We start from the raw sequence: 26,268 nt of genomic DNA on the forward strand, positions 1-26,268 counted from the left end.
CTTGGCACACAGTTAACAAAACAAAGTCCCTTCTCTGATAGGCTGTTATTCTAGTGGAGTGAGACAAACCAACATGAGAAGAAATAAACAGACAACACATCAGACAGTAATAAATCTAGGGAAAAAAAAAAGAAGTATGATATGATAGTCATGGGAGAGGAGGTGTTTTTTTCAGAGAAGATCTCTCCAAGAAAAGAAAATATGAGCCTTCTGGGAAAAGAACATCACAGAGAAAAGAGAGCAAGCACAAAGGCGCTGAGGCAGAAGAACATCTTTGTGTTCAAGAAATGGCAAAGCCAACGTGGCTAGCGCAGACTGAGCAGGCGTACAGTATAAAGACATTACAACAAAGAGAGTGGAAGGGAAGATTTTATAGGGTCTTATAGGCTACGTTAAGAGTTTTGAATTTTCCTCTTAGTAAGATAAGAAACTATTGAGCATAGGAGTAATATGTTCTAACATTTTAAAATAATCACTTTATCTACTATGTGAAGAAAAGACTCAGGGGGATAATGAAAGAAGCAGCTAGCCCACTTAGGAAGCTACTGCAACTGTCCAAGCAATAGTGGTAGTTAGTATACAGGAGCAGAAGTGGAAGTGATGAAAAGTGTCAGATTCTGGATATCCTACTTTTCATATAGTTTAAGCATCTACACACATAAAAAAAATTCTCCAAAATGTTAATATCCTTTTAAAATATTGCTATAGAAATAGAAGTCCTTGAGAAAGTGTTTTAAAACACATAGCAACTGGAAGAATATACTTTAAGAGATGGTTAAACAAATCAATGAGAGACAGTGGCTGTTAAGTGGCAAGGCTCTAAAGTGAAACTTCCTGGTTTTGGATCCTAGCTCAATCACTTACTAAATACGAAAATTTCAGCAAAGTTCCTCTATGCCTCAGTTTTCTCATTTTTCAAATGGAAATAATAATAGCTACTTCATTGGACTCTGGTGATTAAACATGACAATGAATATAAAGAATTTAGCCGACATGGTAATAACTCAATAAATATTAGCTATCAAATTTATTGTTCTACTCTTAATAGTTTCTACTGCCACTAGTTCCCACTATTTGTACCATTGCTACTACTATTTATAATATTCCCTTTTATGACTGGTTACATATTCATTTAAAATTATCACAATAAAAATTAACTTCAAGTGCTCCTAATGTTACGTATTTCATTGCTATGGTTTCTAATCAAAAGCACGGTTTTTGCTTTAGGTATAACAAAGCTCTCTGATTTGTATTACACTTTTTTTTTAACTTGATGTATCATTCCTCTTAAAGATAACTGAAGCTGAACTTGCAAGAATCCAAAGCAATTCCTACTAACATTTTTTTCTTCACTTCAAAACTAAATTCAAAATAAAATTAATGTTAAATTTCATAAGGCTCTGAAAAATCAAACAGATAGTATGACAATTACCAAAAACAATTACCATAAATATCATAATCACTTGGACCTTTTGTGTAGTTGGTCACATTCTTGATTATCATGTTGTATAACTGTGTGTATAGGTTAGGTTCACAAGATCAACTGTTGAGGGTCAAATATTTGATGCCCTTTCGTATTTCAAATGCTTCCACTAAAGATACATGAGACAACAATACCTACCTCTGGGAGAGGATAAGGGAGAAGGGTGAGAAAGAGACATACTTTGCACTTAAAACCTTTGGCATTATTTGGGTTCCTTCCCTTGCACATGCATTAACTTTTAAGAACATAAAATATTTTTTTAAGAAAAAAATTCCATTTACTAACAAGTTACAGAACAATTTTTTAAATGTCTCATAGTTCACCACAATGGCAGCTTACCAGATTGAAGATGCCAGTAATATATTAGTGTTGTTTGCAAGAAACCTCAATGGAGGCTCCGCAAGCAGTACACAAGATAAAATTCCTCCACCAAAGCAGTGGAGCATAGCAGTAAACCAGCTTGACAGAGGATTCTTCCATGCCATCGCCGCTGCTCCTGAAATGATAAAGTAAATATGTCATCTGAGATGCTGTATATTAAACAAGTCCTGAGGTACCAGTGGCACTAAAGAAACACACTTCTTAATTTCATAATTTTCTAGAACCTACTCATAAGTGTGACAATCATGATCATCATAAAACATATCTTTTGTTCTTTAAATCAACACTGGAAATATTTTGTTAAGACATGGGTGACTTGGGGCAACTTTAAAATACTCTGTTCAGGATCTTATTGCCAGTTTCCTAGTAGTACATTATTATAGACAATCTCCCCAACTACTGTCTCCTTTCATTCCCAACCCTACTGTAAGTATGCCAGTTAATATGTCAAAGTGATACATTAAGAAAAATTTATAATCTTAAGTACGTAAGAAAATAAAGCCTGAAATAAATAAACTAAAATTTCAATATGACAGGCTTGAAATAGAATAACAAAATAAACCCAGAGGTGAAAGGCTGATGAGGAACAGGTATTTACATCATCTCAAATGTCTCCTAACAAATTATTTATTAATTACAGAGGGAAGTAATAACTTTAGAGTGGACAAACCTTGCAGACATCACTGTAAACAAACAATATCAGGTGATTCCTGATATTATGCACTAAGACCACATCATCACTTCCGTGATTTTGGTATTTCTACCAAAATGTATAACCTGAACTAATTTAATTATACACACTCAAATTGAGGGTTATTCTGAAAAAAACAACAACAAACACCTAGCCTATATTTTAATAATGTCAAGGTCAAGGAACACACACAAAAAAGGCTGATGGAATGTTCCAGATTAAATGACATTAAAGAGACAACTAAATGCAACACATTTCCTAGATCATATCCCCAAGTGAGAAAGAACATCTATAAAAGACCTTTTTTGGACAACTGATGAAATCTCAATATGGATTGTGGCTTTGATTACAGTATTGTATCACTGTTAAACTTCTTGATTTTGATAACTGTAATGTGGTTCTTAAAATTAACACACTTAAGTAATCAGAAATAACTGGGCAAAATGTCTCCAATTCACACTCAAGTGGTTCTGAAAAAATACTATGCATAGACAAAAACATTCAGAGAAATGGTAAAGTACAAACTTCTAGTTATAAGATGAATAAGTTCTTGGGATCTGATGTACAGCACAATGACTAGTTAGTAATACTGTATAATACTATCTTATATACTTAAAATTTGCCGAGAGTAGATTTTTAAGTGTTGTCACCACACAAACACACACGCGCGCACACACAAAAGGTAACTGTGAGGTGATGAACGTGCTAATTAACTTGATTGTAGTAATCACAATGTATTTGTATATCAAATCATCACATTGCACACTTTAAATATATATAATTTTGTCAACTATATGTCAATAAAGCTGGGAAAAAAATAAAATAAATGGGGCAAAATGTCAGTAGTTGGTGATTCTGGGTAAAGTATATAGAAGTTCCTTGACCTAGTCTGGCAACTCTTCTGTAAGTGAAATTATTAAAGGAAAAAGTACAAAAAAAAAATTTTTTTTAACCCAGCCAGAGAAATAGAAGCAAACTGTAAAAATGAAAGTAGAAACTAATTAGATGCTAAAACAGGCAGATAGAGATAGGCAATCAATAAAGCCAACCCAAAGCTTTTCTTGGAAAAGACCAATAAAACAGAACATTCTTCAGCAAGTCTGAAAAATGGAGGGGAGAGGGGAAGGAATGAAAATAATACATAATATTAGAAGCAAAAAAAAAAAAGGAAATAATTTTAGAGTTTTTTTATTATAAGAAAACATGCATTTAATCTAATAAATGTGAAGATATAGTTGAAGTAGACAATTTTCCTAAAAAACGATATATTAGCAAAATTCCCTTACGAACAGGTAGAAACTTGAACAAACAAATAACTATGGAAAAAAGTTAGAGGGTAATCCAAGATCTATCTATCCTAAGAAAGGTGCTAGACCCAGATAAATTTATGCAAAACATTTACCAAATAATTTTTGATTACTCATTTTTATGTTATATAACCATTATAGAGTTTAGAAAAACTTAGATCAGTCTATAAACAACATAACTGCAGCATAAAAAATTATAGAGAAAAGAAAGAAGAGAGAAGAAGAGGGGAAGGAGGAAGGGAAAGAGTCAGGGAGGAAGGGAGGAGGGAAAGGAGGGAGGGAAGAAAAAAGAGAGGAAGAAGATACATTATAATTCTAACTTATGAGTATAGTGCACAAATACATCAATAACAAATTGAAATCTAGTTTTTCAAAAGGATAATATATCATAACCAAGTAGATTTTATCCAAAGAATTTAAGGAAGGTTCAATAGTTAGAAATTCATTAAAATCATTCACTATAGGGCTTCCCTGGTGGCGCAGTGGTTAAGGGTCCGCCTGCCAGTGCAGGGGACATGGGTTCAAGCCCTGGTCCGGGAAGATCCCACATGCCGCAGAGCAACTAAGCCCGTGTGCCACAACTACTGAGCCTGCGCTCTAGAGCCTGAGAGCCACAACTACTGAGCCCACGCTGCTAGAGCCCATGCTCCACAACAAGAGAAGCCACCACAATGAGAAGCCCAAGCACGACAACGAAGAGTGGTCCCCGCTCACGGCAACCGGAGAAAGCCCGTGCAGCAATGAGGACCCAACACAGCCAAAAATAAATAAATTAAATAAATACATTTTTTTAAAAAAGACGCTATTTCCAAATAAAGTCACGTTAAAAAAAAAAAAAAGTACCTACCTCGGTATACAAGTTTGTTACCTTTAAAAAAAAAATTATGCACTATACTAACAAATTATTATGATCACTCCTTTAGACAGAAAGTAAAAGGTCATTTGATAAAAATTCAACATTCCCCTTTAAAAAAATCTAGCAATCTAAGAACAGAAAAAAGCCATAAAGGATAAGATTTACAAGTTTGACATCATCAAAATTTAAAACTTCTACATAACAAAAGACTGGGATAAAATTTTTTTTAACCAATAAGGCAAATTCCAACAAATCAATAGAAAAAGACAACAAACACAACAGAAAAATGGGCAAGTCACAAAGCAGAAACTATAAATGACTAATAAATATACCAAAAAACTAAACAAAGGAAAGTCCTCAACTCATCAGTAATCAAGGAAAAAGAAATTTTAAAAATATGTTATTTCATACACCTTCAATTGGCAAAAAAATTTACAGCTTAATATTTATAAATTATCAAAGGTGTGAAGAAATTCACATACTCTTGTGAGAAAACAAGTAAAGCCATTTTGAAAAACAATTTGGCAGTTATCAATTAAAATTTTAAATTTAAAATCGACTCGAGTGTCATATAAGAATATTAAAGCAGTGTTGTTTACAATGCTGTGAAAAAAATGAAAACAATCTAAACGACCATCATCAGAGGAACAGTTAAACCATGATCACTTGTACTATGGAATACTATACAAGAGCAATTCAAGAGTGTGGTAGATCAACATCAACATGGGAAGATCCCCAAGACATGCTGTTGAGTAAAAACAAGAAACCAAACACAATCATGTTGAAAAAAATTACAGCATGTAATTATTTATGGGCAAAAATGAAAACACTATTCATTTCTACAGGTACATACATTTACATGGAATGCACAGTAAAGGGTCTGCAATACACCAAAATGTTAACTGTTATTATCTCCTGAGAGAAGCTTAGGAGTAGGGAAGATGGTCAAAGGGGCTTTAAATTTATTTAATTATATTGATTATATTATTGAATTATATCTGAATTCTTTAAAATAAAGTATTTGTTAATTGTATAATCAAATTAAAATTTAGCAAATTATGTCATATAACCAATCTGAGGAATACAATGCATCGATTCAAAACAATGTGGCAGCTTTACATGCACTGACATGACAAAAGGAAAACCATATTTATATGAATATGTACAGTAAGAAATCATTTACAGGGGGAAAACAGAAAACTACATATTTCTATAGGTACGTACACATGCAGCTAATGCATAAAAGAAGGTCTGCAAGAATACCCAACCAAACTGTTAACTGTTATTACCTCTTAGGGAGAGGCCCTTTTATGCAAAAACAAACAACAAAACAAACTATACAAATGTATGTGTGAATTCAGTAGGGTAATATCGTCATACTTGTACTAACATGGGAATTCATCTCTATGTGCTCATGGGGAAAAAAAAAAGAGAGAGATAAAAATTTAAATATTGCAACCCACCATTCCACACAATAAAATGTGCCCAGGAGTGAACATGAGTTGGAAGACGTAAATTTTCGATGGTGTGTATATATCGTCAAATGAAGTGATGCCAAGGTTTAATGGTATGCATCTGGTGATAACTCAAGAAATGGTGACCTGTATCAATATGGAAGAAAAACTAGTTTTGAAAAACTTACTAAAAAACAGGATGTCTATCTCCAGTGCAGCAATTTCCCCTAAACTTAAGAATTATTCAAGAGTTATTTTGATGATACATGGCCATGCTGTCTTTATAGAGCCAAACCCCTATGTAAGATATGACACCACTATGTCTCTCTCTACACATATATATTGCTATCCATCAAAATATGTATACGGGCACTGTTCAGTATTGCCCTGTACGATGATGACTGTTTAGAACATTGGCTAGTCAGCATAATATATGAATATGATCTTTTCTTTTAGTCAGTGGACACTAGCTGCCTTACTGAGCCATTCTCACATTGAGAGGCAATACAGAGTGCTTAAGAGTCCAGTCTCTGGAGCTTAATTGCCGAGGTATAAATCATGGCTCCAGCACTTACTCTCTGTGTGAAGTGAACAAGGTAACTGCTTTCCCACATCTTAAAAAAAAAAAAAAAAAAAAAAACAGTAAGCAACAACTATTAGCTATCACTATTATTATAGAAGTAAACAGAAAAAAAAAGAAAATTACCCTTTCCTCTCTACTTCTACCCTCCAATCACACTCATTCTCTGTAGGGTGACAACTTCCAGACTTCTTTTTCTGTGCTTATTTACACATGCACACCCCTTTTCCCCCTCAAGACCTTCTTCTCCCCCAACCTTGTCCTCGTGTGTGTGTGTTTGTCTGTGTGGGTGTGGGTGTGTCCCTCTCTCTCTCTCAGGCCATACCCTGGTTAGCTCTGCACACACATTCTGGAAATGGGAGCTCTAACTGAATGAGAGCTATAATGGGCCCATCATTACACAGTTACTATGAAGACACATTCCAAAGTAATTCATTACTTCTGGTAAATATACAATTAGGGAATATGTCTGTATCCTCTGTATCCCTTAGGGTTGTTCTAATGGAAGATTTAGCATTACTATCATCCATCTGACACAACAATTTGGCTTAGGCAAATTCAAATATACCAAAAAAGTTTTCCTTTGACCATTAAAACAATCCAAATCTAATTTACTAAATTTGATGCTTTCACACAAATTATTCACTCATGTAATATGCATTTCCAATTAAGTCTGTCAACATAACTTTCCTTTTCCCTCAACTTTCACGGTATTTTATCCTTTCCTCTTAAAATATATCATTTTCTAATTTTTGTTCACAAGTGTTAGCTCCACTATAAGACTGATAACCCTTGAGACCCTAAGAAACTTTAGTATAAAGTAGATGCTCTACAAATGTTTATTGTACAACAGAAAAATATATGTGCAATATTTCAAGAGTGTAAGTACGACAATTTTACTACCATTAATTTCCCTTAGTTTTATCACAAGTCACAGAGATAACTGTGATTACGTACCAGTTTTGTGACTCTTTGTAGGACCTCTAACCTCTCTTGGCTTAAACTTCAAGTTTCATAAAATGAGAATACATAACTTATAAGAACTTAAAATAAAAGAATATACATAAAAATACATATTTACTACCTAGTACATGTCAGACACTCTGTTGATTTGTGTGCTGAATGGATTGATCACTGACAAGAGAGAAAAGAGGCAAGGAGAATGCAACCCTTGGGCTGCTTCTGACTCAACTGTCTGAGCCCAAGATATAATTCTTCTGAGTTCTTACTGCAAAACTGGGATGAGAATGACACATTATGGCACTGAAAAGGTACTCATAACCCCAACAGTCTTAAATCAAAGAAACTAAGATTTTATTAGACCAAAAAAAAAAGGAAAAGAACAGAGTTGAAGGGAGGGTCTCTCTCATACCAGTCTTTTTTGCCTGATTTTCAAAATTATGTCAGCCAGAAATATTTCTCTAACTCAAATAGGCCTTTCTTTAAAGCTTTCTTCAGTACACACACTACCATAACACATTTTCCAGCATGAGGCAACCTTATGACAAAGTTCTCTGGGTATGATGTTCCTTTGTATATATCATACTGGCACCAGTTAGTTTAATGTGAAGTTAAATTATGAAAACACAGGGACTTTCCTGGTGGTCCAGTGGTTACGACTCTGTGCGTCTACCACAGGGGGTGCGGGTTTAATCCCTGGTCAGGGAACTAAGATCCGGCATGCCATGAGACAGGGCCAAATAAGTAAATAAATAAAAGTATGATGCTTTCAAAATTTATATTAAAAAAAAATACAGAAAGGTAACCAGAAACAGCTGTATATCTTTAGGGCACATAAATAATTTTCAGTAGGAAAAAAATAGTTAATATGATATCTTTAATTTCTTCTCAGTTTTAAACAAAGGTGTATTCCTTTAGCTAACGAATAAGCTGTGTTAATTTATACACATTATTTTTAACATACTGACATTTAAAAGAGAAAAAAAATTCTCCGTCCTACCTTGAGTTAAGATGTTTGTTACACGCTATCAATAGAATTCTTTCCCCCAAAACCCTTAGCAAAATTTGTCACATCGAGACCTGGATCTAATTCAAAGTATAAGATATTTGAAGTACATATAATCACCTGGGGACTTTAACATCAAAATATTTTCATTATGAAATGAAAGCTGAGAAATAAAGTCACATTCTACTCCCTTAAATTCATTTAAAATCACATCCACAAAATAATCCCATTCTCTGGCCAAATGAATTATTAGACTATGTTTAATTATTAGACTATGTTTAACATTATTGACTTAGTTAAAACAAAGACTAGAAAGATATTCTTTAATGTACTGCACACATGACTTCTTTATTTTGATATACTCAGTCTACTTTAGTTCCGCAGTGTGTCTCCATTTTTAAGAACTAGTTACACTGTAGCTATTTCCAAACAGTTAGCATTCAGCTTGCTGGTGGTTAATATGACTTCCAGAAAGAAGCAGGGGAATGCTCTAGCCTTCTTAAAGCCTCATCTCCAGAGGTTAAGTATTTTTAAATTGCATATTAGTAAACCTTTACCCTAGTCTTTCCCATTTATAGATTTATCTCTTTAAAAAGAAAAATTAACAACATAATCTATCTCATATGCCTCAAGTATGCTTTTTCATCAAAATATTTTAAAATAATCATGTAGGCAACAATGGCTTAGAGATTATCTGTGACACAATTCAAGGAGTTTTATATCAAGTATGAATCATAGTGGGACAAGTAAATCCACGGCTGTGGTTATTTCCCCAGTTCCTTAATGTATAACTAGACTAGACATACCTAGCAACTGGCACACTCTGCATATTGATTCTCTGATCCTTGGAATAAGAATCATTATGATAGGAATGATCAGGTAGAAGCCCCTAGAGTTTCTTCTCCTCACCAAGATATTTTTACAAAGCAGTATTACAGAGATGAGTACCATAACCAAAAACATGAAAGATGAAAGATGATGATAGCTACCACATTCCACTTAACTTGTTTGTTTGGGCTATATGTAAAGCAGATGGACCTTGAAAAATAATCGTGAACTATCTTAAATGTAGACCGGTAATGACTCCAACTGCAGCTGGTATTCAAAATATAGTATTTTTACTAGAACAAATCAGCATTAACCTCTGTAACCTAGTAAAGAAATGCTTTTTTCTCCATATTAATTTGCAAAGAATCCCAGAAACACTTTGCTTTTACCTGGCAGGTTTAACAGTATGCTATCACAGTCTTGCCTCAGATCTATGTCAACTCTCCTGTTCTCCAAAAAAGTCCACAGAGATTTTGATCATATTGAGTCCACAGAACATCACACTGCCCTGCCACACTGAAGGCATTATACTGACTAGATCTATGGACAGGAAATAGCCAGCAGTTTAGATATCTTAATATTACATATGAAAACCAGAAAGCAAGTAGTTAAACCCCACTCCTAGGTTTCTGTACCAGAGTCCAGTCAGGAAACAGAAAATACAAAGTTTTATTAACAGAAAGGATTTAATATGAAGAAGTAAGTAGGTATAAAATTGTTAACTAGATTATTGAAAAAGTAAAAAGTAAGTACTATGGAGTCACAGAAGTATCAACTGTAGAAAGCTGTTACCACTCCTGGAGGAACAAAGGATAGGCTGAAATTATTAAAACTTAGAAGCTTGGAGGAAGAGCTCTTTAGAGTCAAAACTGAAGACTCCTGGAGAGGGGACACTGCTCAGCTGGTGTTCTGGTCCACTCACTGCATAAATATTGAGTTTAAAGTTCTTATCCCAGGCTACCTAGTTAGTGGTAGAGTTTGAACTAAACACTGGTCTTCTGACTTCTGACTTTATGAACGCTTTCTACTACAGCACACTCCCTGATCAATGTTTTGTCAGGTTACTCAAATATTCTAACTTTCCTTTAGCTTAAAAAATATTAAAGAGAGGACCTTCAAGATGGCGGAGGAGTAAGACGCGGAGATCACATTCCTCCCAACAAATACATTAAAAATACATGTACATGTGGAACAACTCCTACAGAACACCAACTGAACGCTGGCAGAAGACCTCAGACTTCCCAAAAGGCAAGAAACTCCCCACCTGCCTGGGTAGGGTAAAAGAAAAAAGAAAAAACAGAGACAAAAGAATAGAAATAGGACCTGCAACTCAGGGAGGGAGCTGTGAAGGAGGAAAAGTTTCCACACACTAGGAAGCCCCTTCACTGGCGGAGACGGGGAGTGGGTGGGAGGGGGAAGACTCAGAGCCACGGAGGAGAGCGCAGCAACAGGGGCACGGAGGGCAAAGCGGAGAGATTCCCGCACAGAGGATCGGTGCCGACCAGCACTCACCAGCCCAAGAGGCTTGTCAGCTCACCCGCCGGGACGGGTTGGGGCTGGGAGCTGAGGCTCAGGCTTCGGAGGTCAGATCCCAGGGAGAGGACTGGGGTTGGCTGAGTGAACACAGCCTGAAGGGGGCTAATGCACAACAGCTAGCCGGGAGGGAGTCCGGGAAAAAGTCTGGAACTGCCTAAGAGGCAAGAGACCATTGTTTCGGGGTGTGCGAGGAGAGGAGATTCAGAACACCACCTAAACAAGCTTCAGAAACAGGCGCAAGCTGCAGCTATCAGCATGGACACCAGAGACAGGCATGAAATGCTAAGCCTGCTTCTGCAGCCACCAAGAAGCCTGTGTGCAAGCACAGGTCACTATCCACACCTCCCCTCTGGGGGCCTGTGCGGCCCACCACTGCCAGGGTTCCAAGATCCAGAGGCAACTTCCCTGGGAGAACACACGGCGCCTCAGGCTGTTGCAACGTCATGCTAGCCTCTGCTGCCGCAGGCTCACCCCACATTCTGTACCCCTCCCGACCCCCGGCCTGAGTGAGCCAGAGCCCCCTAATCAGCTGCTTCTTTAACCCCGTCCTGTCTGGGCGAATAACAGACACCAGAGGGCGACCTACATGCAGAGGTGGGGCCAAATCCAAAGCTGAACCCCAGGAGCTGTGCAAGCAAAGAAGAGAAAGGGAAATCTCTCCCAGCAGCCTCAGGAGCAGCGGATTAAATCTCCACAATCAACTAGATGTACCCTGCATTGTGGAATACCTGAATAGACAATGAATCATCCCAAAATTGAGGCAGTGGACTTTGCGATCAACTGTAGACTTCAGGTTTGCTGAATGCAACACCCTGGTTACTTATTCCTATGTTTATCATAGTATAGTTTTTAGTGCTTCTTATCATTGGTGGATTTGTTTACTGGTTTGCTTGCTCTCTTTTTTTTATTATTTATTCTTATTTTTAATTTTAATAACTACATTTATTTTATTTATTTATTTTTTCTTTCCTTTTTTTCTCCGTTCTCTTCTGAGCTGGGTAGCAGACAGGGTCTTGGTGCTCCAGCCAGGTGTCAGGCCTGAGCCTCTGAGGTGGGAGAGCAGAGTTCAGCTCGTTAGACCACCAAGACCTCCTGGACCCATGTAATATCAATCAGCGAGAGCTCTCCAAGAGATCGCCATCTCAACGCTAAGACCCTGCTCCTCTCAACGACCAGCAAGCTCCAGTGCTGGACACCCCATGCCAAACAACTAACAAGACAAGAATACAACCCCACTCATTAGCAGAGAGGCTGCCTAAAATCTTAAGTTCACAGACACCCCAAAACACAACACCAGACACGGTCCTGCCCACCAGAAAGACAAGATCCAGCCTCATCCACCAGAACACAGGCACCAGTCCCCTCCACCAGGAAGCCTACACAACCCACTGAACCAACCTTAGCCACTGGGGGCAGACACCAAAAACAACAGGAACTACGAACCAGCAGCCTGCAAAAGGGAGACCCCAAACACAGTAAGTTAAGCAAACTGAGAAGACAGAGAAATACTCAGCAGATGAAGGAGCAAAGTAAAAACCAAGCAGACCAAACAAATTAAGACAACATAGGCAGTCTACCTGAAAAAGAATTCAAAGTAATGATAGTAAATATGAACCAAAATCTTGGAAATAGAATGGAGAAAATACAAGATACGTTTGACAAAGAACTAGAAGAACTAAAGAGCAAACAAACAATGATGAACAACACAATAAATGAAATTTAAAATGCTCTAGAAGGAATCAATAACAGAATAACTGAGGCAGAAGAACGGATAAGTGACCTGGAAGATAAAATAGTGGAAATAACTACCAGAGAGCAGAATAAAGAAAAAAGAATGAAAAGAATTGAGGACAGTCTCAGAGACCTCTGGGACAACATTCAACGCACCAACATTTGAATTATAGGGCTCCCAGAAGAAGAGAAAAAGAGTCTGAGAAAATATTTCAAGAGATAATAGTTGAAAACTTCCCTAATATGGGAAAGGAAATAGTCAATCAAGCCCAGGAAGCGTAGAGTCCCCTAGGGGACAAATCCAAGGAGAAACACGCCAATAGACATATTAATCAAACTATCAAAAATTACATTCAAAGAAAAAATATTAAAAGCAGCATGGGAAGAGCAACAAATAACACACAAGGGAATCCCCATAAGGTTAACAGCTGATCTTTCAGCAGAAACTCTGCAAGCCAGAAGGGAGTGGCAGGACATATTTAAAGTGATGAAAGGGGAAAACCTACAACCAAGATTACTCTACCCAGCAAGGATCTCATTCAGATTCGATGGAGAAATTAAAACCTTTACAGACAAGCAAAAGCTAAGAGAATTCAGCACCACCAAACCAGCTTTACAACAAATGCTAAAGGAAGTTCTCTACACAGGAAACACAAGGGAAGGAAAAGACCTACAATAACAAACCCGAAACAATTAAGAAAACAGTAATAGGAACATACATATCAATAATTACCCTAAATGTAAACGGATTAAACACTCCAACCAAAAGACACAGACTGGCTGAATGGATACAAAAACAAGACCCATATATATGCTGTCTACAAGAGACCCACTTCAGACCTAGGGACACATACAGACTGAAAGTGAGAGGATGGAGAAAGATATTCCATGCAAATGGAAATCAAAAGAAAGCTGGAGTAGCAATACTCATACCAGATAAAATAGACTTTAAAATAAAGACTATTACAACAGGCAAAGAAAGAGACTACATAATGACCAAGGGATCAATCCAAGAAGAACATAGAACAATTGTAAATGCTTATGCACCCAACATAGGAGCACCTCAATATATAAGACAAATGTTAACAACCATAAAAGGGGAAATGAACAATAACACAATAATAGTAGGGGACTTTAACACCCCACTTTCACCAATGGACAGATCATCCAAAATGAAAATAAATAAGGAAATGCAAGCTTTAAATGACACATTAAATGAGACGGACTTAACTGATATTTATAGGACATTCCATCCAAAAACAACAGAATACACTTTCTTCTCAAGTGCTCATGGAACATTCTGCAGAATAGATCATATCTTGGGTCACAAATCAAGCCTTGGTAAACTTAAGAAAATTCAAATCATATCAAGTATGTTTTGCGACCGCAACGCTATGAGACTAGATATCAATTACAGGAAAAAACCTGTAAAAAATACAAACACATGGAGGCTAAACAATACACTACTTAATAACCAAGAGACCACTGAAGAAACCAAAGAGGAAATCAAAAAAACCTAGAAACAAATGACAATGAAAATACGACGACCCAAGACCTATGGGATGCAGCAAAAGCAGTTCTAAGAGGAAAGATTATAGCAAAACAATCTTACCTCAAGAAACAAGAAACATCTCAAATAAACAATCAAACCTTACACCTAAAGCAATTAGAGAAAGAAGAACAACAACAAAAATATTAGCAGAAGGAAAGAAATCATAAAAACCGATGAGATATAAATGAAAAAGAAATGAAGGACACAATAGCAAAGACCAAAAAGACTAAAAGCTGGTTTTTTGAGAAGATAAGCAAAATTGATAAACCATTAGCCAGACTCATCAAGAAAAAAAGGGAAAAGGCTCAAATCAACAGAATTACAAATGAAAAAGGAGAAGTAACAACTGACACTGCAGAAATACAAAGGACCATGAGAGATTACTACAAGCAACTATATGCCAATAAAATGGACAACCTGGAAGAAATGGACAAACTCTTAGAAAAGCACAACTTTCCGAGACTGAATCAGGAAGGAATAGAAAATATAAACAGACCAATCACAAGCACTGAAATTGAAACTGTGATTAAAACTCTTCCAACAAACAAAAGCCCAGGACTAGATGGCTTCACAGGCGAATTCTATCAACATTTAGAGAAGAGCTAACACCTATCCTTCTCAAACTCTTCCAAAATACAGCAGATGGAGGAACACTCCCAAATGCATTCTACGAGGCCAGCATCACCTGATACCAAAACCAGACAAAGATGTCACAAAAAAAGAAAACTACAGGCCAATATCACTGATGAACATAGATGCAAAAATCCTCAACAAAATACTAGCAAACAGAATTCAACAGCACATTAAAAGCATCATACACCATGATCAAGCGGGGTTTATCCCAGGAATGCACGGATTCTTCAATATAGGCAAATCAATCAATGTGATACACCATATTAACAAACTGAACGAGAATATCATATGATCATCTCAATAGATGCAGAAAAAGCTTTCAACAAAATTCAACACCCATTTATGATAAAAACCCTCCAGAAAGTAGGCATAGAGGGAACTTACCTCAACATAATAAAGGCTATATATGACAAACCCACAGCCAACATCGTTCTCAATGGTGAAAAACTAAAACCATGTCCACTAAGGTCAGGAACAAGATAAGGTTGCCCACTCTCTGGAAGTTGTAGCCACAGCAACCAGAGAAGAAAAAGAAAGAAAAGGAATCCAAATTGGAAAAGAAGAAGTAAAACTGTCACTGTTTGCAGCTGACATGATACTACACATAGAGAATCCTAAAGATGCTACCAGAAGACTACTAGAGCTAATCAATGAATTTGGTAAAATAGCAGTATACAAAATTAATGCACAGAAATCTCTTGCATTCCTATACACTAATGACGAAAAATCTGAGAGAGAAATTAAGGAAACACTCCCATTTACCACTGCAACAAAAAGAGTAAAATACCTAGGAATAAACCTACCTAAGGAGACAAAAGACCTGTATGCAGAAAACTATATGACACTGATGAAAGGAATTAAAGATGATAAAAACAGATGGAGAGATATACCAAATTCTTGGATTGGAAGAATCAACATTGTGAAAATGACTATACTACCTAAAGCAATCTACAGATTCAACGCAATCCTTATCAAACTACCTGTGGCATTTTTCACCGAACTAGAACAAAAAATTTCACAATTTGTATGGAAACAAAAATACCCTGAATAGCCAAAGCAATCTTGAGAAAGAAAAACAGAGCTGGAGGAACTGGGCTCCCTGACATCAGACTACACTACAAAGCTACAGTAATCAAGACAGTATGGTACTGGCACAAAAACAGAAGTATAGATCAATGGAACAGGATAGAAAGCCCAGAGAGAAACCCACACACATATGGTCACGTTGTCTTTGATAAAGGAGGCAAGAATATACAATGGAGAAAAGACAGCCTCTTCAATAAGTGGTGCTGGGAAAACTGGACAGCTACATGTAAAAGAATGAAATTAGAACACTCCCTAACACCATACACAAAAATAAACTCTAAACGCATTAAAGACCTAAATGTAAGGCCAGACACTATCAAACTCTTACAGGAAAACATAGGTAGAACACTCTACGACATAAATCACAGCAAGATCCTTTTTTGGCCCACCTCCTAGAGAAATGGAAATAAAAAAAAAACAAACAAAGGGGACCTAATGAAACTTAAAACCTTTTGCACAGCAAAGGAAACCATAAACAAGAGGAAAAGACAACCCTCAGAATAGGACAAAATATTTGCAAATGAAGCAACCGACAAAGGATTAATCTCCAAAATATACAAGCAGCTCATGCAGCTCAGTATCAAAAAAACAAACAACCCAATCCAAAAATGGGCAGAAGACCTAAATAGACATTTCTCCAAAGAAGATACACAGATTGCCAACAAACACATGAAAGGATGCTCAACATCACTAATCATTAGAGAAATGCAAATCAAAACTACAATGAGGTATCACCTGACATCAGTCAGAATGGCCATCATCAAAAAATCTACAAACAATAACTGCTAGAGAGGATGTGGAGAAAAGGGAACCCTCCTGCACTGTTGGTGGGAATGTAAATTGATACAGCCACTATGGAGAACAGTATGGAGGTTCCTTAAAAAACTAAAAATAGAACTACCATACGACCCAGCAGTCCCACTCCTGGGCATATACCCTGAGAAAACCATAATTCAAAAAGAGTCATGTACCATAATGTTCACTGCAGCACTATTTACAATAGCCAGGATATGGAAGCAACCTAAGTGTCCATCGACAGATGAATGGATAAAGATTTGGCACATGTATACAATGGAATGTTACTCAGCCATAAAATGAAACGAAATTGAGGTATTTGTAGTGAGGTGGATGGACCTAGAGACTGTCATACAGAATGAAGTATGTCAGAAAGATATAAACAAACATCGTATGCTAACACATATATATGGAATCTAAAAAAAAAAAAAATGTTTCTGAAGAACCTAGCGGCAGGACAGGAATAAAGACGCAGACATAGGGAATGGACTTGAGTACACGGGCAGGGGGAAGGGTAAACTGGGACGAAGTGAGAGAGTGGCATGGACATACATACACTACCAAATGTAAAATAGGTAGCTAGTGGGAAGCAGACATAGCACAGGGAGATCAGCTCGGTGCTTTGTGACCACCTAGAGGGGTGGGATAGGGAGGGTGAGATGGAGACTCAAGAGGGAGGGGATATGGGGATACATGTATAATACATGCATACGTATAGCTAATTCACTTTGTTATACAGCAGAAACTAACACAACATTGTAAAGCAATTATACTCCAATAAAGATGTTAAAATATATATATTAAAGATATTTAAGTAAGATTCTCTGTACTCACATAAGTAAATTATGGACTGTCATTTCTGAGACATCCTTTTCCACCCCACACTGGGCAGAATCTGCTCTTTTAAAAGCATGCTATAACAAAGGGGGGTTTGGGGGTATCATAGTTGTTCTATTTTTACCTGGCTGTTGATTAACATAGTTGCGCTCATTCTGAAAATTCATTGAACTATACATTTACGATTACTTTTGCACTTTTTTGTATGTGTTTACGTCGGAATTCATAAAGATAGCAAAAGTATGCTGCCACCTTCCCAGAATCCCCAGAACTGATAAATTCTTGTTTTATTAATCTTTTCATCTCCCACAGATTAGAGGAAGGAACAATGACAAACTTTATTCCTGGATTTAATTCCTGAAAACAAATGAGAAACTGAGTGGTGATGTGGAAATGACTGAAATCATGGGAGAAAATAATGATGTCAAATGACAACTTATTGAGAAATTGCTAAATATTGAGAAACCTGGAACGTTAAATGTATCTGCAAAGAGAGAGCACAGAATAGTTGAGAACTTTCAAATTACCCCAAGAACTAGCTCCATAATTTACTAAACTATGTGACTTAAGTAAGGTTATTTTATTCCTGTAAGACTACTCATCTGTAAAATGTGTTCAATAACACCTACCTAAAGAGATGTATGAGGATTAGAATTAAGACACTGAAATGTTCTGCATGTATCTGAAATGAATGAATATTATTATTGTATAAGAAAGGTAGTGCAACCTTATGTGACACTGCAAGGAAAGAGAAAGAGGAGGAGGATGAGGAGGGGGAGGCGGAGGAGATGACAGTGACAACAGCACAGCTGAATTCTTTTAGAGCTATAACAGTAACTTTCATCTTGGTATCCTCAACATCTAATATAGTACCTACTACAGTGAATATTTGCTTAATTGAACTACATATGATTTGAGGGAAGTTAGCAAAATAGTGGTCAGAGAATTAAGAGTAAATTAATAGATTTTGTGTGTAAAAATCAAGTGGAGATCATTGTAGATTAAATTTTCAGGATGTCTTACAGAAAATAGCAATCGGATATGAATGTAGGATTAAAGAAATGTGTTTATTTCAATGAACATTTAAATAAGAAAAAAACAGAGAACACAGATTAAAAATGTAAGAGAGATTACAACTGACGACATAAACATTCTGTTAAAATGGTTTCTGACCAACAATTCCCAAAGCAGCATTTTCCAACTTCCTAATAAAATGCCCAGGAAAATAGAAAAAAAAAAAAAAAAAAACCCTACACTACTAGCCAAAACTAAAAACTATAGACAATCAGATGCCAGAGTTCAGGAGGAACTAAGGTTAAGTATGAGGCAAATGGAAGTAAACTAAGAAATAAAAAAGAATCCAACATATTAAATACCCCCTGATGCTGTGGTAATCTAAATGGGAGGGGATATCTGTATGTGTGGCTGATTCACTTTGTTGTGCAGTGGAGGCTAACACAACATTATAAAGCAACCATACTCCAATAAAAATTTAAAAATAAATAAAAAATTTTAAAAATACCCCGACGGTTTCACTTATGAAGCGCAAGTCACATGGAAAAGAGAGGGGGTAGGGGGGACAATCATCTTTCCTTGGATTTGAAGGCCTACAACCTAAACCAAACAAAAAAAAAAGATGCCATCCTTATCAACACCACAGATAGAAAGAGTTAATCCCCTTTACCCACTTGCCCTCAGTAGTCTAGATCTAGGCATAGTCTGTAAGCCATAAGATGTAAACTATAGAAAGTGGGGAGTGAGGTACTGGCAGTGATAGAGTACATTCCAAAAGTCAAGAGTCTCAAGGAGTAACATGCTTGAGGAGATAAGGATAAGAAGAACCCAGGTAGCAGTACATAGATGAATTGTGGTTTTATTGTACTACAGGTCTGTGTTGTAAAGAATCAGTCCCTGGGGAACAGAAAAAAGTTGCCAGTTAAGTAAAGTTTTATATAAGTATTGGCAAATGAAAATCCCTAATCAATTAAACTAATATATCAAACAGTTTATTCCAAAAATGTAAGGATAATTCATTTTTTTAAATGTATTACATTTTAAATAGGAAAAACAATATGATCAACTCAATACATTTATATAAGTGTAAATACAAATGGCCAGTAAACATTAGTAACTACGACAGATGCAAATGAAAACTATGTTTTCTGATCATCAGAATGACAAGATATTTAGGACTGATAACAGCCAATACTGTGGAAGGACAGTCTAACACAATTCTGGTAAAAGCAGGTTCACTCTTTTGTGTGAATTCTATAATTTTTACATGTTTACAAGTACTGGTACTGGAATATAATATTTTTACACCATGTGTAATACTGTACTAGCGTCCAATTAGTCCTCAAGGTTTTTGGTCTCAGGACTCCTCTGCACCCCCAAAATTAGTGAGCAGATGAATGGTTGCCAGGGGCTTGGGGAGGGCTGACTACAAAGGGGCAGGAGGGAGTCTGGGGTGGGTGATGAAACTGTTCTCTATCTTGATTGTGGTGGTAGTTACAAGACTATGTGTTTGTCCAAAATCATAGAACTTTATATTAAAAAGGGTGAATATAATACAGGTAAATTAAACCTCTAAAAAGGCTGACTCCAAAACAAAATTCTTGAAGACCCCCTAAAAAGCTTTTCTTTATGTGGGTTATCAATATTTAGCTTATTAGAAATTATAAACGAGACAATTTTTGAATAGTTCTTTAGGTACTCATTTTTAAAATAATAAATGCACTAAATTAACAAATAATATATTCTTCATGAAAAATAACTATTTTCCAAAGCAAAAAATATTTGGTGAGAAAACTCACACTTTTTTAGTAAATCTCTTTCATGTCTGCTTCAAATAGAAAACAGATGGATTCTCATATCTGCTTCTGCATTCAACCTGTTACAGTACGGCAGGTCATGTGGCCTCTGGAAAACTCCACTGTATACTTGTGAGAAAATGAGTGTGAAAAAGATGACATCTGCATATTATTATGAAAATAATTTTGAGTTGGAAGTGTCAGGAACCCTAGGGGCTCCTGGACCACACTTTGAGAACCTCTGATTTAAGCTATACAAGAAAATACCAAATACTGAATATGGCATAATAATAAAATGTACTTATTTTAAATCAAGGAAGCAGGCTCTTACGCAGATTATCTGTCCCGATTTAATACTCTACTAGTCCCCTTATCCAGGTCAAAACTGCTACCAAACAATGATTTAGGGTGAGCTACAAATTTCAATTTAAATGAAAAATATTTCTGAGGTCCAAGGGTTTTAAAGAAAACAAAAAAAACGAAAAAAACAGACCAAAGAGGTACAGCATCATCCTCAATCCCTCACTCATTGACTGTAGGACAAGGCAGATTAAAGGCAGCATGAACACAGAGAAAGTAAGGCAAAGAAAATGCCTGACCTCAGAAAAGGAAGAAAGCATAAAATGAAAAGGCGGGTAGAGTAACGGCAAAAGTAAGGCAACACAGGAGCAAATATATCCTGAATGTAAAATACAAGAAAAAACAAATATTGCTCCTTGTATGCATACTTGAAAGCACTCAAAACTCTGTATTAAGACCACATCTCCACTGTACAAAGAAGGGAAGCTACGCCAAATGGCTTTTATTGGTCACTCATATGACCCAAAATGGGAATCCACTCCTCTCAGCAATCATTGTCTAACATGCTAAACAAGGTGGGAGACCTCTGCGTTAAGGGGAACTTGGAGGTGCCTACTTGAGGCTCTTTATTTCAGTGTTTACCCAACTTTCAAAACCGGAGAGCCGTCCAAAACCATTCACTACCCCAAGCGACGAAGTCAGACGTGCTGTCTCCGGGAGCTTTGTTCCCAGGTCATTTTAAAATACCTTCCAATTAACTGGTGGCACCGCCGGGAGACGGCGCAACCCCTGGGCGGACGCGGGCAGTCCTGGGCTCCCAAAAGCGGCTGCGGCCGCCCTGTCACCTGTCCCGGGAGTCCCGCCCGCGGCGGTGGGGCGCCCCCGCACTCCCCCCAACCCCGCGCCTCCTTTGGCGAGGACCGCCCGGGCCTCATTTTCCCCACCTGTGCTCGAGGGGGTCGGACGGGCCACCTCTCGGCGCCCCTCCAGCTCGACTATAGGACTCTGGGCGGGGGGCAGCTCGGCCGCTACCCCGCTCAGGCCGTCCTCGCGGTGAGGGGCATCCCGAGGGGGCCGGTCCTCGGCGCCCCGCACTCACCCGGCTGATGCTTCAGTGCCATCACCGACACCAGGTAGTGGGCGATGTCAAAAAAGGGAAACATGGAAGTACGAGAAAAGGCAAGGGTCAGCTCATTCCACGGAGAGTCCATCGCGACGACCGACCGCCGCAGCCGAAGCAGCCGCGGCGACGGGTTCCCTGCGTGCGCGACGAGGGGAGGGGGAAGGGACGGCCGCGGCCGCCCACTCTTGGGCTGGGCCTCGCGGAGCTCTGCGCGTGCGCCTTGGCACCTGGCGCCGGCGCGCGGAGGGGGCGGGCCGCGTGTCCCAGGAGCCTCGGGCGCGCGGGCGGTTGGCCGCTGGGCGGGGTGAGGAGGGCGGGAGCTTGTTCTCCTGATAAGAGTCCAGCGTCTTCTGCGTGCTGGGAGCTGTGCAAGACGCGGAGAATGGTCAGAGGAATACAACATAAATAATGAATATGCATTATTTCTCTTAACATTTAGTGCATTTATTATTTTTAGAACGAATACATAAAGAACTATTTTAAATGTTTCTCAGTTATTTCTAATATGCTAAGTATTGATACATGAAACCCATAAAAGTCTTCAGGACTCTCTGGGATCCTCAAGAAAAATTTTTAAGTCGGCTTTTTTAAAGGTTTAATTTACATACATTTTATTCACCGTTTTTTAGTGTAAAGTTTTATGATTTTGGATAAACGCAGTCCACAAGGGGAGACGCTCAGAGTCGGATTTATTTCTGTGAATTGATTTTATTCACCTAACATTTCTCGAGGAACCACAGTATGCAAATCACACCGTGACTTATTGGAGACATAAAAAATAATATGATAATATCCTGCCCTCAAGAAACGTGTTTTCCCAAGGGAGATTACAAAGCGGGTAATAATAAGTATGGGTGCAGTAATAGGGCAAGTTCCAAGGAGAGGAAGTCTATTTCAGGGAAGTGGTAAGGCAAACTAGCCTCTAAAAGCTAAGGGAAAGATGGAGGGAAGTACTTTGGCTGGACTACGAAGTGAGAAATTAGCTCAGAAAAGAAGTCCTTGAATGGCAGACCATAAACCAAGTGGTTGGCCCCACAGTCTAAGCTCTTGATCACTACATTTTATGCTCAGACAAATCCGAGCCAGAATCCAGTCTCTCAACCGTTATGCTAAACTGCGCTTTTCTTTTTTTTGCGGGGGGGGGGGGGTGTGAGGTGGGAGGGAGGGTTGCAATCAAGCAACAAGATTAGGAAAGTTTGGTAAAAAGAGACTAAAGACAGGCGAAAATGGAGGATATTCACAGTTCCAAACAAAATGTAGTGGAGGCTGAGGACACTAGGAGCAGGGAACTGGATGGGGAAAGATGCAATAGAACCAGAATAGGCTGGGTGTCACCTCAACCTGTCAAAAAAGGATGTGGGGAATGGGTGAGTAGGAGAATTATGGTTACATTCAGAGAAATAGGAAACAAGAATGAGGAGCAGACTTGGGTAGAAAAAACAAGTTTAGTTTGGCACATTTTTTATTTGATGTGTCAACAGATCATGCGGACACCAGGAAACTGGAAATAACATAATGAGCTGCTAGATAGGTAAGAGCCGCATGGGAGCAAGAACTGCAGATTTGCATTGATTTTTTTTATCTGAATATTTGTCTGTTCGTTTTAATTAGTTTAACAAGTGCTTTTTGCTATGTACCAGGCATTTTGCTGGATATCAGAGGCCCTGCCCTAAACCCTAAGTGTTCAAAATGTGGGGAAAATTGTAGTAAATCTCTACATTTCACTGCTTATCAAGAAAGAACAGAGTTGCTAAGATACTTTTCATATGTGGTTTTCTAAGCAAGCACCTCTTATTAGAGAAAGGCTTTTAGACCTCTAGCCAAACTAAAGAAAAAAAAGCAACTGCTGTGAATATTTATACTTTGATGTTTCAGTTTGTTCTTTCATAATTTTTATACATTTCTTTAGCTTTGTGAATTTAGGGGCAGAACTTGGATGTTATTTCCCAAAAGATTTTACAGTTTTAAAGTCTTTAATTAGACTCCACAAAATATGTGTTTTGTCCTTGGACTTAAAAAAAAATACTATAACATCTCTAAATCATATGTCTATGCCAGTATCATTCTGTATAATTAAATTCATTATTAACACCAATATGGCAATAGTGAAAAGCATCAGAATTTTTTTTTAAAAAGATAAATCAAATATTTTGCTTTCCCTAAACATATTAATTCCAACAGAAGAAAATTAATCATCTCAGACTCTACGAGTAATCTGAAATTTGTTTCATTTCCAAACTGTGAAAATAAGCTGGATCCCCATCTGCCTAGAACCTAAAGAATACTTTTTTTTTAATCTAAGGGAAATGATATCACCTCACAAAAAGACAAGTTCTATCTAAACGTTAACTGTGCTCACTATATTTGATTCTGGTCAGTGCTTCAGTTATTTAGTCTAATGAAATGGGCCAAACAGAAGCAAGTGGGCAATAAAATGAGGGAAGGCTTTGAATTGATAACAGGGAGAGGCACGATTTGGGGAAATTATGTGCGAAAATTAAAACCTGCCCTGACTTTTGGAAGCGGTTTACAAAGTTACATAATTATTGCAGATAAAACAAATCAAATTATAAAGTACTGCTTAGCTATTAGAAAGCAAAAGTGGCCTAACTGTATGGATATCTGGAAAAGAGGGTTTTTTTGTTTTTTTGTTTTTATATCAAAATAAAATATATCATTACTTTATTTGGATATAAATTTACTTTGTAAAGTAAATTTTGGATATCATTACTTTATTATAAAATAAACAGGGAAATTATTTACATGATGAAAGATTTCAGAACTTCAGTGGCAGCTTCACGTGATGCCATTTGGGGAACGGGCAGCTTCACGTGATGCCATCTCAATAGACTTATTTTAGTCGACGTAGTTTCCAAGAATGTCACCATCTCTAAGTAAGAAATAATCCTTGTCGTCTAGAACTACTTTGGTGCCTCCATATTCTGGGAGAAGAACTTTATCTCCAACTTTCACACTAACTGGTTGAACCTCTCCACCCTTTCCTTTAGAGCCTGATCTAACAGCTACTACCATTGCTTGCAATACTTTCCCTTGTGATTTTTCTGGAAGCATAATGCCTCCTTTGGTTACAGTTTCGGCTGCACTTCTTTCAACTAATACTGGGTCAAATACGGGAAGAAACTTTCTAAATGCCTGTCCTGCCATGGCTCCGGTTGCCCCAGTTCGTACTCTTGCTGTTTGGCCGCCGCCGCAAAAGAGAGAGCCGGAGTCCGACCCTCCGGCCACGTGAACTCGAGAAAAAACCTCCCAGCGCCCTCGCCCCCGGCCCCTCCCCACGGAAGGAGGCGGCCGCACCAGCGCGCGCCACGATTCGTTTCCTGGGCTCCGCGCAGGCCACTGACTCGCGGACCGGTAGGCGGCAGAAAAGGGGAGGTTTTTCTAGGCTTTTCTAGGCCGCGGGCCGAGGTGAAAATACTTACCCTTAGCCCCCCTTCCGGAAATGGAAAAGAATTTTGACTAAACATATTTGAAGCATTTTGAGTACAAAAACATGTGAAAATAATTGTTATAAACCAGGTTTTTCAACCTCAATGCTATTGACATTTTGGGCTGAACAATTCTTAGTTGTCTTATGGGGTGTGTTATGGGATGTTTAACAGCATCCCTGGCCTCTACCCACTAGATGCCAGTAGCACGCGCGCACACACACCAATTGTGACAACCAAAAATGTCTCCAGACATTTTTGTCTTGTGGGGGCGGGAATCGCCCCTAGTTCAGAACTACTTTATAAATGAATAAATTTTTTGGCAATATGTTCCTCTATTTGTACAAACATTATGGTTATGCATCTAATATTAATCATCAAGTTAATTCTACATAACCCTTCTTGGTCTCAGCTTGATCATCCATCCCCCGGATCAAGCTGGCAACATCCCAAAACCCAGTACCACAAAGGTAATCCTAGCTATTTCTTCTCTGCAATACTGCTTTCTATCCACTGATTGGCATGCCTTTCACTTTGGGAAGTCAATAACGTTTTAAAAACCATGAAGAGTCCATGATGAGGAAGTTTCATATTAGAGGAGCCAATTACACTTCTAAACTTTAGTATTCTGGTTAGGGATTTTCATTCTAAAGTTATTTTCATAGGGATTTGATAACTATGCCCTTTCCAGTTATAGTGTACTAAAATATGACATTTAAGACAACATGTTAAATTTAATTTCTATTTTTTTAATGGTCAGCATTATCAAGGAGGATTAACTAAAGAGCACCAATTGTCCTGAATTCAATCAGTACAGTGAGATCCTGGCACATGAGATTTAAGTGATAAACCAATTCAATTATAAACTCAACT

At 37.8% G+C, this 26,268-nt stretch overlaps 2 protein-coding genes across 2 annotated transcripts in view; both read right to left on the reverse strand.

Moving 5' to 3' along the window:
* TMEM38B (transmembrane protein 38B) overlaps positions 1-22,129 on the reverse strand; it is a 67,351-nt gene extending 45,222 nt beyond the window's left edge. The window contains exons 1-2 of the mRNA XM_061201074.1: positions 21,926-22,129; positions 1,823-1,979 (exon numbers count right to left, since the gene is read on the reverse strand). Of these exons, the coding sequence (XP_061057057.1) occupies positions 1,823-1,979; positions 21,926-22,037 (269 nt within the window). The 5' untranslated portion in view covers positions 22,038-22,129. The remainder of the gene's footprint in view (positions 1-1,822; positions 1,980-21,925) is intronic.
* A 2,673-nt stretch (positions 22,130-24,802) lies between these two features.
* Positions 24,803-25,114, reverse strand: LOC133098299 (10 kDa heat shock protein, mitochondrial-like). Its single transcript, XM_061201075.1, has one exon. The coding sequence runs from the start codon at positions 25,112-25,114 to the stop codon at positions 24,806-24,808; it is 309 nt and encodes a 102-aa protein (XP_061057058.1). The 3' UTR covers positions 24,803-24,805.
* Between the last annotated feature and the right edge of the window lie 1,154 nt (positions 25,115-26,268).

Source organism: Eubalaena glacialis, chromosome 9 (assembly GCF_028564815.1).
Source record: "Eubalaena glacialis isolate mEubGla1 chromosome 9, mEubGla1.1.hap2.+ XY, whole genome shotgun sequence".
In the NCBI taxonomy this organism is placed as follows: domain Eukaryota; kingdom Metazoa; phylum Chordata; class Mammalia; order Artiodactyla; family Balaenidae; genus Eubalaena; species Eubalaena glacialis.

Coding starts and splice junctions, on each gene's coding strand:
- LOC133098299 (XM_061201075.1), bottom strand. CDS start 25,114: ATGGCAGGACAGGCATTTAGAAAGTTTCTTCCCGTATTTGACCCAGTA.